The sequence below is a fragment of the Papilio polytes genome, unplaced genomic scaffold, assembly GCF_000836215.1.
Source record: "Papilio polytes unplaced genomic scaffold, Ppol_1.0 DF823935.1, whole genome shotgun sequence".
NCBI lineage: Eukaryota > Metazoa > Arthropoda > Insecta > Lepidoptera > Papilionidae > Papilio > Papilio polytes.
The window spans coordinates 1297372-1309403 of NW_013525269.1; the positions used below are offsets into that span (position 1 = coordinate 1297372).

At 30.5% G+C, this 12032-nt stretch overlaps 2 protein-coding genes across 6 annotated transcripts in view; one reads left to right on the plus strand and one right to left on the minus strand.

Annotated features, from left to right (window-relative positions):
* LOC106101938 (coatomer subunit zeta-1) overlaps positions 1 to 6266 on the plus strand; it is an 8437-nt gene extending 2171 nt beyond the window's left edge. Inside the window, exons 1-5 of one of the 3 annotated variants that reach the window (XM_013281324.1) lie at positions 234 to 395; positions 778 to 877; positions 2114 to 2247; positions 3254 to 3344; positions 6086 to 6266. In XM_013281324.1, the coding sequence (XP_013136778.1) occupies positions 277 to 395; positions 778 to 877; positions 2114 to 2247; positions 3254 to 3344; positions 6086 to 6133 (492 nt within the window). In that variant the 5' untranslated portion in view covers positions 234 to 276 and the 3' untranslated portion in view covers positions 6134 to 6266. Of the gene's footprint in view, positions 1 to 233; positions 396 to 777; positions 878 to 2113; positions 2248 to 3253; positions 3345 to 4472; positions 4628 to 6085 lie in introns of those variants that run through there. The other 2 variants (XM_013281325.1, XM_013281322.1) reach the window with 2 other exon arrangements.
* Positions 6267 to 6329: 63 nt separating this feature from the next.
* On the minus strand, positions 6330 to 9494 carry LOC106101829 (isochorismatase domain-containing protein 1-like). 3 transcript variants are annotated; one of them, XM_013281168.1, is made up of 5 exons: positions 9241 to 9494; positions 8530 to 8736; positions 8307 to 8423; positions 6810 to 6971; positions 6460 to 6552 (listed from the first exon to the last, which is right to left on the minus strand). In XM_013281168.1, the coding sequence occupies exons 1-4, from the start codon at positions 9370 to 9372 to the stop codon at positions 6816 to 6818; spliced, it is 612 nt and encodes a 203-aa protein (XP_013136622.1). In that variant the 5' UTR covers positions 9373 to 9494; the 3' UTR covers positions 6460 to 6552; positions 6810 to 6815. The 3 variants fall into 3 exon arrangements, with proteins under 3 accessions (XP_013136623.1, XP_013136622.1, XP_013136621.1); XM_013281167.1 differs by having other exon boundaries at positions 6805 to 6971; positions 9241 to 9493; XM_013281169.1 differs by lacking the exon at positions 6810 to 6971 and having other exon boundaries at positions 6330 to 6552; positions 9241 to 9491.
* Positions 9495 to 12032: the final 2538 nt, after the last annotated feature.

Consider the following 12032-nt stretch of genomic DNA (forward strand, 5'->3'; position numbering starts at 1 on the left):
CTGCAGTAAATTATTTTCAATAAGGAATTTAAGAGATGTACTGGTTTTTCATCTATTTCAGCGACATGAAATTTTCTCCAATAAAAAGTCATAGCTATATTTTTTAATGATTACATGGATAGATCACTTAAGCTTTATAAAAATAAAATTAAAATGTATCTAAAAGTCAAGTGTAATTTCGTGTACTTACAAATACAAAATCCTTAATAGCAAATTTTAGTTCGTAATTTTATGTTATTTCAATTCCAGGAGCCAACTTTATACATAGTGAAAGGCATGTGTATATTGGATAATGAAGGCAACAGAATCTTAGCTAAGTATTATGACAAAAACATACTTACAACTACAAAGGAGCAGAAAGCTTTTGAAAAAAACCTATTCAACAAGACACACAGGTAAAGTATACAACAGCATTATCTAAGTGGTTTTATATTGAATGAAACAGATATATTTGAAGAAATTCCATGAATTTGCATAGTCAACCACCTCGCATTGGGCTAGTATGGTTTACTAAGGTGTTGCCATCCTAAGATCTAGTCCGAGGCCTGTGTGCTTGAACCTCTCATTAAGTTCTATATGTCCCTATTTGTATATGCAGTTCCTCCTACTAATATTATAATAGTAACAACTAAGGTTATTGCAACTACCCAAAAAAATAGTTTTTTTTTCATTTGTTCCCTCCCGGTGCTGACAGATACTTTTTTCTTTTTCCTATTTAGTTTTTCAGGTTATAAGTGTTTGATGTCTTATAAAGTGGCCATTATTAAATGTTTCCAGGGCCAATGCTGAGATCATAATGTTGGACGGCTTGACATGTGTCTACAAAAGCAATGTGGACCTCTTCTTTTATGTTATGGGCAGCTCACATGAGAATGAGGTATTTGTCAATCTATACTATTATAATAAAGCATAAACACACATTTCTATGTTGCCTAAGATGTCAGCAATCACAGCATATTTCTGAATATTTTTTTAATAAAAAGCCCTACACTTACTCCATTAAACTTAAGTGGTAAATATTTTGGATAAAAACCCTAATGTGAGAAAGAGACCATAAGTTGTTGCCAATATCATGAAAGGAAGATTGCTAAGGTTTGTCATGTTATGTCATTTTGACATTTGCTATTGATAATTTAAAAAACAATAAAATACAATTTTCATAATTTCATGCGGATGAAATCACACGGGAATAGCTAGTTGTATAATAAAAAGAGTTTGGCAATACTAATGTCAGGGTAGTGCGCAATTTGGTAAACATGCTGGACAACATTCACATATATACCTTAAACTTGTTTAGACATGGGTTGCCACAAAAAAAATATATTCACAGAAGCTAGTAGCAATAAACCAGCACTTGAAGATATGTAGCTATTCTTATTGCTTCTATCAATTAGTTGATTTGTGAAAGTGCTAGAGTATTTATTACTTCTGTTAAAGTAAATTGATTTCTGTTTAATTTAATTACCACTAGCTGTTGCTTGCGACATTGTCCACATGAAATTAAAAAATAGTAAAAAAATATAACCTATATTCCTCATAACACAGCTTTCTAATGTTGAAAGAATTTTTCTAATTAGCTCAGTAATTTTTGAGTTTTTAAATACATACAAAAATCCATAAATACAAATCTTTCCACTTATAACAGTAGTATAGATATAGGTTACTGGAATACTGAAGTGTGTTTAAAATTATATTTGAATATTGGAATTTTTCTCTATCTATCTATACTTCTATTCTATTGTAATAAAGCGTAAACACACACTTCTTTGTTGCCTAAGATGTCAGCAATTACACCATATTTTTGAATAATTCTTTTTATAATAAAAAGTCTATATATTTTCACGCCATTAAACTTAGGGGGTAAATATTATGGATAAAAACCCTTATGTGGGAAAGAGACCATAAGTTGCTGCCAACATCAAGGAAGCAAGGTTGCCATGGTTTGACATCATGTCATTTTGACATTTGCAATTGATAATTTGACAAGTGTAAAGAATAAAATGAAATTTTTATAATTTACTGTGGATGAAGTCGCACAGGAACAGCTAGTTACAACTAATAAGATGTTAGAAATTATTTAGAGGATAACTTATTATGAAAATATTGTTTTCAGTTGATCCTGCAATCAGTGCTGAATGCATTGTACGAGTCAGTCAGCATACTATTGCGCAGAAATGTTGAAAAGCGAGTCATCATGGACAACTTGGACTCGGTGATGCTTACCTTTGACGAGATCTGTGATGGAGGGTACGTTGAATCTTATATTGTTATAGAATATTATGATTTTTATTATAAGGCTTATTTTATTTATAATATGGGGTGAGATTAAACAAAATAACAAATTTTTAATGAAGCTTAGTACATTGGAACCTCAATAAGTTACAGTCCAAGGGAAATACAAAATGTTAAGTTATAGAGGTTTTAAGTTATCAAGGGTCTATGATATATAGGTTTTGGGCTCTGATAAGAAGGGAACATATTATTTTTGAAGTCATAGAGGTTTTTAAGTTATCGAGGTTTGAGTTTTCGAGTTTCTACTAGTCAATATGTTAGTCAGAACTGCCTTTAAATAGCTGTTTCTGAGATTAACCTGCACACTACAAACATTTCAATAATAGTTTTGAGTTCTATACCATTGTTAGAGTCGCTCTATAATCTTTTTGATGTCATATGTTATAAATCAATGTACATCGGATGCATCCAAGAAATGGCACTGACTTCACTGTTATATTCCGCTTAAGCTGACAGTGTGAGCGAGACCGTGGAACGATAGAGAGGAACGATCGGTTTAAGCGTTTGTAATATTGGGCAGTAAAAGGGTCGGATGAAAGGAGACAACATATGGCAGAAATGACAAGGTTAAGATGGATGTATGGGGTAACACAAATAGGATACAAAATGAGTATATTAGAGTAGGTTTGAGAGTAGCCCCAATGGTAGAGAAGGTAAGGAGTAAAAGGTTAGCATGGTATGGGCATGTTATGAGGGATGAATCGCATGCAAGGGAAACGTTAGTTATGAGTGTGGAAGTGTACACCGGTAAAGGTAGACCTAGAAAGAGATGGATGGATTGAGTGAAAGGTGACATGATCAAAAAGGAGTGATGACTGGGATGACGTATGATAGTTATTTGGAAGAAAAAAAAACTGTTGTGACCCTACGGGAGTAGGATAAGGAGAACGATGTTGATGATATTTTCATATAGGTACTTTATTTTTAATGTAATTAAGATATAATTGTATGTATATTCCAGAGTGATCTTGGACTCTGACCCGACGTCCATCGTGGGTCGCGCGGCGCTGCGCACGGAGGACGTGCCGCTCGGCGAGCAGACCGTGGCGCAGGTACATATCATAGACAACTTCAATAAACTCTTCTGGTGACATTGTGGTTTGACTCAGCACATGTATTATAGAATTCAAACTTTATGGTCGCTCGTTATAAGTGACCTTTGATCAAATATTGAGAAATTATTACCCACTTCACATTTTTTAATGTCTTTATTGGTGACTTATCAGTATTGACCTCAGGAAAAAACTTTCTTTAGAAAAAAAACCATCACTACTTTACAATTATCTCAAAAATCGTGTTTGATTATGGGTTAATGGATATCTTAACGGGGAACTTAGTGACACATCAATATGTTGTCTCTATTTTGTTGAAGGTAACAAAAGGGATGACAATGTAATGACACGAATCACTGCAATTAAGTTCTATTGTTAATTTGTGTTTAGATCTTTTCATGATACTCCGATCATCCATAAAGTTTGAATACCACTGTAGTTGTAGTGTGTATTTTTTTATTGTCAATTAAAAATAATTACTAGAAAGAGTGCTTTAGAATGCCTCTTTTTAGTATATTTTTCATATACTCAAATTATGTATTGTACTAAAACAATTTTTAATAATTTTTTTTATTGATTTTGCACCATATTTAGGTTTTACTAGTTTTTATTAGATGTAGTTTGAGTTTTTTCACTTTTGATATCCATTTTTAGCTAACGTTTTACCAAATGTTACGTAATTTGTTTTTTTTGTGCGGATATTTAAATTTTTTTAATCATTGATTGGTGTATGATTCTCTTAGGAAATTTTGAATTAACATAATAAATATATACAATTCAAGTATACATAAATTAAGGGATCTTTTTATATTATCTTTTTTATACAAACATAAGAGTGATTGAGATTAAAAACATGCTGTTTTATGAAAAAAAAATAACATATTTTATATATATAAAAACAGCAATAGCTATGAATAATGTCATTGACTAACCAATAACTTATTAAGAATTTCTTTTCCGTTGTTCGTTTTAACATTTTTTCTACTCTTGGCTCATGATAACGTTTTTTTTTTTCTTTTACTTCTTTCATCTCTTGGTTCATGTTAACATTCTTTTTTTAAAAAATTCGAATTTCGATTTTTCTGTTTTTTTTCTTTTAACTTTTTCTTATCTCTATCCAACTTTCAGATAATATTCAACAGTTGGGATCTGTAAGTTACTAACATCAGTGCCATTTGGGATGTTTTAGTTGTTTTAACTTTTTTATTTCTGGCAATAAACTGGTAGAATTAATTCTGTTTTTCAGATTCTAACCTATCTAATAAAAAGCAATTATTAGAGGTATTTAATATAAATTCTGCAAATTTGTTTGTATTCTTAATTGTATTTTCTCATTTGTTTTTTTTTTCTTTATGATTAAATGTTGATTACTTAATTAGTTTTTAATTTTGGAAAACTAAACACCCTTTTTAGTAACTTTTTTAATTTAAAAGCAAATTTTGGTTTTACACAGAAAAAAAACAATCCTATGCTTTTTTTTTTCGGAAATCTATCTAAGGTCTCCTTAGGTTTTTATACTATTGAGTTTGCTAAAATTGTCCAAAAGTATAATATTCGAATACGCAATGAATTCATAAAGGGGATTTTATGATCCAAATAATTTAACATATTACAGTTAATATGGTAAGTAAATACGTGAATAAATTCAAATGATAATGTGTATGAGAAAAATGAAAACCATTCTGGTAAAAACTATTTTTATCTTCAAGATAGTATTTTATTGTAGATACTTTGATTTAAAAATATTAACGTGATACAAGTTTATTGCACATTGTAATTTGTTAACTCCCCTATATTATGTATTTTGTAATATTTTATTTACAAATATTGGTAAGTATGCTAAGAGAATTTATAATTATTTTAATGAATGATTTAATTTATATTCTACTAGCTGTTGCTCGCGACAACGCCCGCCTGTAAATAAAAATACTGAGAAACATAGCCCATGGCACTCACAGATAAAGTACCTTTCTAAGTGTGAAAGAATTTTTAAAATCGGTCCAGTAGTTTTTGAGTTATTTCAATACAAAAAAAAACAAATCTTTTCTCTTAATATAAAGACAACGAATTGAGGTTATTATATATGTTTTTTTAAATAAATAGCACATAAACAAACAGTACATCTAATATGTGAGCACTTAAGTAAATTGTGAACATGCAAGTAAAAAAAAAAATAAAATATAATAGGAAGTAAGAAATGTGGACGTCCTTAAGGCAATATTCCACTGTCAAAATACCTGTACTGAGATATAGTCTTCAAATAAATTAAAGACAAATTGTTGTTGTACAGTCAGCTGCATAAATATGAATCCATTTACAAAAGTTTAAAAACTTATATAAATATTTGGTTTTAAAATTATATTCATCTCTATTAGTAGGTGGGGGGACAGGTCCTAAACTATTGTAAATTTTACAGATATACAATTATATCTAAAGATATGTTAGTATTGTTAGTTAATTTACTTTAATATTTGTGTAAATATAACATTAAAAAAAATTGGATGTTAGGTTTTTATTGCTATTCCTTTATTAAAATACCGATCTTGCATTTAAAATGTTTATCGAGGAGTTTGGAAAAATCATGCATTTAAGGGTGAAAGAATTCTTTTTGTTATAGAAATTTTTAGTTACTTCCTCCTTGTTCATTGCCAGGCAACCATTGTATACATATTAATGTAGCTGACTGTACATAATAATTTGTAATAAATTATTTTGATAAATAAGTTTTCTGTTTATTACAGGTGCTGCAGTCAGCCAAGGAACAACTTAAGTGGTCGTTGTTGAAGTGAAACTAAATATTAATTGCACTCAGTCACTAAGTTAGAGAAATCTGTACTTAGCGACATTTAAGTAAACCATTAATGAGTGTGCAAGCATTTATTTATATTCCATAATTTCATAATATATTATATACATTGCAAATTAGTGTTTTATTTACAACTAAACTTTGTAAATATTCTGTATCTGTTTATTAATAAAAAAACACAATATTTAATTGATTTTATTCAACATTAACAATATATACATAAAAAAAATTATTTTTCCATTTCCGTTGCCAAAAGATTTATGAACTCATACCAAATTCATCGGGAGTCGGTTTTAAACTTAATTTTGATATTTGTTTGAAAGCAGGACTATTCTTGTCTCGTAATAGTTTGAATAACACGTTTTCTGATGTACCAACAAAACAACCTATGGATTGGAAACGCTGAAACAAAAATGTAAATCATTATTTTCCATATAGTAAATATTTTAAAATTCAATTTTATAATATTAGAAATACACTTATTTTATGTTACAAATCTCAAATTAAATAATCTATTATTCATACAATTTTGATTATATAACTAAGCAAAACAAAATAAATTAAACTGAAAAGAGTAAATCCAGAAATAACTGTAAATAGTATTACTAAATCTACCCAACCAAACTTCCACCATAATATTTATTTTTAAACTACCTTACATATTTCTACAGCTTAGAAGTGATATCATAACCTAGAATATCAACTGTGGGCACTTTATTAAGTTTAGATATATGTTTGAAAGCGGGATGGTTCTTATCTCGTAGCAACTTGAACAAGACATTCTCTGATGTTGTTATAAAACATCCCAATGATTGCATCCGCTGTAATAACCAAATCAATCTTATAATGCTTTGAAAGAATCTACACTAATATAATAAAGCGTAAACACACACTTTGTGGCATAGGATGTCAGCAAAGCATATTTTTGAATAATTCTTTCTTTAATAAAAAGCCCTACACTTACAACATGCTAGGTTTTATACTTTAACGCTATAAAACTTAGGGGGTAAATAAATTGGAAAAAACCCTCATGCAGGATAGGTACAAAATCTACGCCAACAGCAGCATAGAAGCAAGGTTGCCATGATAACGGTAATTGTTATCCAATTTCAAAGGGCTTCGTTGTCATTTGAATTTTAACATTTGCAATTGAAAGTTTTACGAAATATAAATAAAATACAGTTCTTATAATCGGTATGGGAATAATCATATTAATATCATAAATGCGAAAGTTTAGATGGATGGATGTTTGTTAGTTTGTAGCTTAAATGGATTTCGTTGAGATTTGGTATAGATGTAGAGGCTAGTCTGGAAGAACACATAGGCTAAGCTAAGCGTTAGCTAGTATTCTAGAAATGTTTCTAAAAGTTTATCTTTAAATGTTTGTAAATCAATCTTAAAATGTTTTCGAGGTAGCAATTATCTTAAAATGTTTTCGAAGTAACAGTAATCTTAAGACATATCCGAGATAACAATGTTATATAACAAACCAGATATCAATTATCAGGTAATTATGACTTAAATACCATAAGCAATAATATTATGCAATATTATTGTTATACTAGCTTGCGCCCGCGACTCCGTCCGCGTGGAAAAAGATCAAAAGTTAGTAGCCTATGTGTTCCTCCAGACTATCCTCTACATTGATGCCAAATTTCTGACATCCGTTCAGCTGTTTAGGTTACAAACTCTAACAAACGTCCATCTAACTAAACTTTCGCATTTATAATATTAGTAATAATGTAACAGTATTAAAATATACTGTTCTTTGTTTTCCAAAGAGAATGGGAGACAATATTGTCCCAATATGTGGATAACTAAATAACTACCATTTTGGCATTGCATTATAATAGTTTTCTTATTGACAAAATATTATAACTACATGAATTATATTCTGGTCGAGCTGTGTCAAGTTTTCTCAAGCGATTCAAATAATATTTTTATGTTCCTGTTGGAAAAGTGGAAAAACAGATATGTTCAAACTAAGACTACCAATATAAGGAATCCATATTAAATATTAAACAGAAAAGTGTGTTTTTTTTTCAAAAGTATAATTTTGTAGTTATTAAGTTTTCCACTTATGGGACAATATGTTAGTACAATTAATAAAATATAGATAAATCATAAGTATAAATATCTAGTATATAATTTATTACCTGTAGTGCTAACCCTCTATCCATTAATGATCTTGAAGATACACCATCAGCCAGAATATGAACATTGATATCCTCACTCAGTAAATCAATCACTGTCTGCTCTATACAAACATGGGCCTGAAACATTAAAATGCCAGTTACTGGCTTACTTTCATGCATCTGGCATAATGTACAGGATAAACTGACATTGTGCCAGCAAAAAAGATAAAAAAAAGTAACTTACTTCAATCCCAAACAATACAACCGAGTTCAAATTAGGTATGTCTTTCTTTAGCTTTTCCTGCAGCTCTGGAGTATACATGGAAAACTTAGTCTTTTCGTAAACTAAAGCTGCCTCAGATATGTTAATATCTTTTGTGGTAGGACCCAAACCTTTTGGATATTGCTCGGAAACATATAACGGGATATTGAACACTTTTGCTGCTGCAACCTAGAATGGAGTAAAAAAACTTTTTAATATCTCAACTCAGAGGTTACTTCTGGAGATCTCCAGCAACATGAAATGGTTGGGATTCTTCTTAGGATTAGCTGGAGTGAACCATGTTTCATTTACATGTAAAATATATATACCAGTCCTAGGGATATGGAAAACCAGGATTTATAGCAACCATTGTAAAACTTCAGCGCTATACTTAGTTTTTATTAAGATTTTGTGGTGTATTTAGAATAAGGTGTTAGTAAAAATAACCTATTGCTTCCATTATACAAATTACAAAAGTCAAATTGTATGATTTGAACCTTCAACCACTTGATTGTAAATCCACGCCCTTAATCATTAAGCTAATGAGCATTAAATTTATGCTAAGTAATTTTCTTATATCCTAAAAATAAATCTTCAAAAGATAACCTTCAATTTGAAATTTTTCACATTCAAGATAACACTCTTACATATTAATGAATCTTTGATTTGGTTTAATTAAGACTAAATACCTACCATTTTATTCGCCACTTTAACAACTTCGCCGAAATGTTTTATATGAGGTCGAAAGGTTTCTTGAATGTCACATAGGAGGAAAGCAGTTTTTTGAGCCTCCAGAGCTCCCAATTTAAGGATGTTGCGAGCCATTACGTAATAACGATCTGAAATCTGAATATACACAATACAAAATATTATTACTTGTACATTCTTATAAACACAACGCAACTAAGATAATACGACGATAAGATAAATTGTATAAAACTTGTTGACAATGACATTGACTTTGACAATTGTCTCTTGAACATAGATAATATAAATTGTTCGGTGCCATTTTTATAAATATTTTTTTTGAATAAAATCAGAATAATGTTCCCAAAACATGCTGATGTAGTGTTTTGCCTCATTTCCCAAGATACGAACAAATGTACCTTTTTTTGTACCTCAGATGTGAAGGATTTATATCGTATTTAAAATATATCATCAGAATAATAATCGCAAAAAATGTTGGTTGCATATTTGCTGTTATCAAAAGGGTAGGCGCTGTCTGTAAAACCGAACCGAAAACCTTTCAGTGAACAAGTTGTTTGGTTTGATTCTGATATGTTCATTTAAAATCAGATTAACAGATTCAACTTTTGAGGAATTGTATAGAGATATACTTACTTGGAAAAGTAATGTCTCCGTTACCAAAGGGCAAGTTTTATGGAAGACTTTTCACAATTATTTATATTCTTTAGTAGAGCCTTTGTAAAATTTGCAACGCTGTGATATTGGTAAAAATTATAATAATAAACTTTCACAAAGCGCTTGTTTCATCATATCTACTGACTATATTCAGCATATAAAAACAATCCTCACTAATTCCGGTCCCATTTCTCCTTATTATCCACTTTGTTTCTAGCCGACGTCACAGGTAACAGACCGACGTCTTTTTTTTCCAAAGCTCTTCCCGCCGAAAAGGTGAGCACGCGAACGCAACGTTGGGCGCCATCTTTTGTTTATTTTTTTTAATTCTGCGGTTGCGTTCGGGATAGGAGATTGCCCTCGGGCCTAAACAGTCAGTCAAAAGTCACGCGTTAGGAAACCTGGTTAGAAGAAAAAAAGTAGAGAAGGGTCGTTCGTGAATGATACAGTTTTTTCGGTAAATTAGAGATTTGGTGCAACGTTTTTTAGAAAGAAATTGCGTGGCCGACGCCAGTAATAATATGTCTGGACGATTTTTAGTCTATACTCGGAATACGTTGTTTTAAAATTTCATTTTTAATCATTTCCGAGGACTTTAAAGATGTCCTTTCTTCTTAAATGCGTTTCCTTTTAAATAAATCAGAAAAGTATTTGCAATACACATATACAGTTACACGAATGTATATTTAAAACATGATTTTTATTAGTTTAAATATTTTATTATCACAATTTTAAAATATAATCTCGGAACCTTTTTACATCCCTCTTATTATTAGCATCAAACGCAGAGGATCGAAGAGTTTTCATACATGGTTACAGTTTCATAAATTAGAATGAGTGATGCTTTATTTATATAAAATGATCGTTGTTTTTATTATTACACAATGTTTAAACAAATGATACGCGCCATTATATCCCATTTGCCGCCGAATTTGTACTAGTGGCGCCATCTAACTTAGTCTATGGTGCCGCGGGCGCCGCGCGTGCTTTGAGCCAACTTTTTGTTTTTAATATAAACCCCTTATAATTACGGTTATTAGATGGTTTACGTATTTCAGATGACCCTTCTAATTGCAGGCGGCAGCCCGTAGCTTTCCTCTTTTTTTAAACATCCCGATGTATGTACATTTACATTTTATTAGTTGAAGTAATTAGTACGCGTAAGTTGACAAGCGTTCGAGTATCGGTATCGTACCTTTTTGAATTTCATCGATGAAAATTTAAGTAGTTCATAAAACATAACACAAATAATTTTGACTTTTGCTGTTGGTTTTTATAATTTTTATTCTGGTAAAAGGGGAATCTACAAGAAACAGGGTATAATTGGGGAAAAATAATTCTATTCTTTTATCTATGCATTTAAATCGAATCGAAAGAAACTTAGTTATTTACTAATAACTGATTTTTTTAAAGAATGAAGTGCCGGAACCGCAAATATTTGTAATCCAGGAGTTAAAAGTAATAACACCTGCTTGCTACTTTTAAAACATAAGAATATTTATTGTTTGAAAACCAGAATCATTACCAAGTCTTAACAAAACTAATAACTTGTAAATATTAGTTAATTTTAAAGATAACCGCTTTGTGTTCGCGCTAAAATGCATGTCACAGATTAACTAATTAAATTATCCATGGCTTTCAAGCCGCTCGCTCCAACGCCTTTGCCGCGGGGCGTCCCGAAAAAAAAATAAAAAAGTCAAAGCGGAAAGCTTTGGCGCCACTGACACTTCGCTTTTATAGTTCGACCCCGCCCACGGCGCCGAAACGAAGTGAAGATAGTTATATTTTTAAGACTTCGTTACACATTAATATTTTATTAGTTAAAAGATATTAGGATTTAGTTTTATTTCTTTATAATCGTAATTTCTAAATTCAATTCTTAACAAACTTGTATTAATCTTGCTGGAACCGATTTTTTGTGTCACATAACCTATAAAATATTGATATGATTAAAGTTAACGAGATAATAAGTTTTTTAAGCTTAAGAAGTAGGTATTATTATATTTTAATTCCAGTAATATAATTGCATGGTTGTATTAGCGATTATCCATTTCAATACTATAATTGTTCTGAAGTTCGCTACAACGTAATTTGAATTCGAGAATCGATTAAATTGATCGATT

Bases quoted from the DNA above. Each gene is read 5' to 3' on its own strand.
- LOC106101829 (XM_013281168.1), bottom strand. From the start codon at position 9,372: ATGGCTCGCAACATCCTTAAATTGGGAGCTCTGGAGGCTCAAAAAACT. The intron at 8,737-9,240 runs GTAGGTATTTAG...ACTCCATTCTAG, and splicing joins TTAAAGTGGCGAATAAAATG to GTTGCAGCAGCAAAAGTGTT. The intron at 6,972-8,306 runs GTAATAAATTAT...TGGTTATTACAG, and splicing joins ATAGAGGGTTAGCACTACAG to CGGATGCAATCATTGGGATG.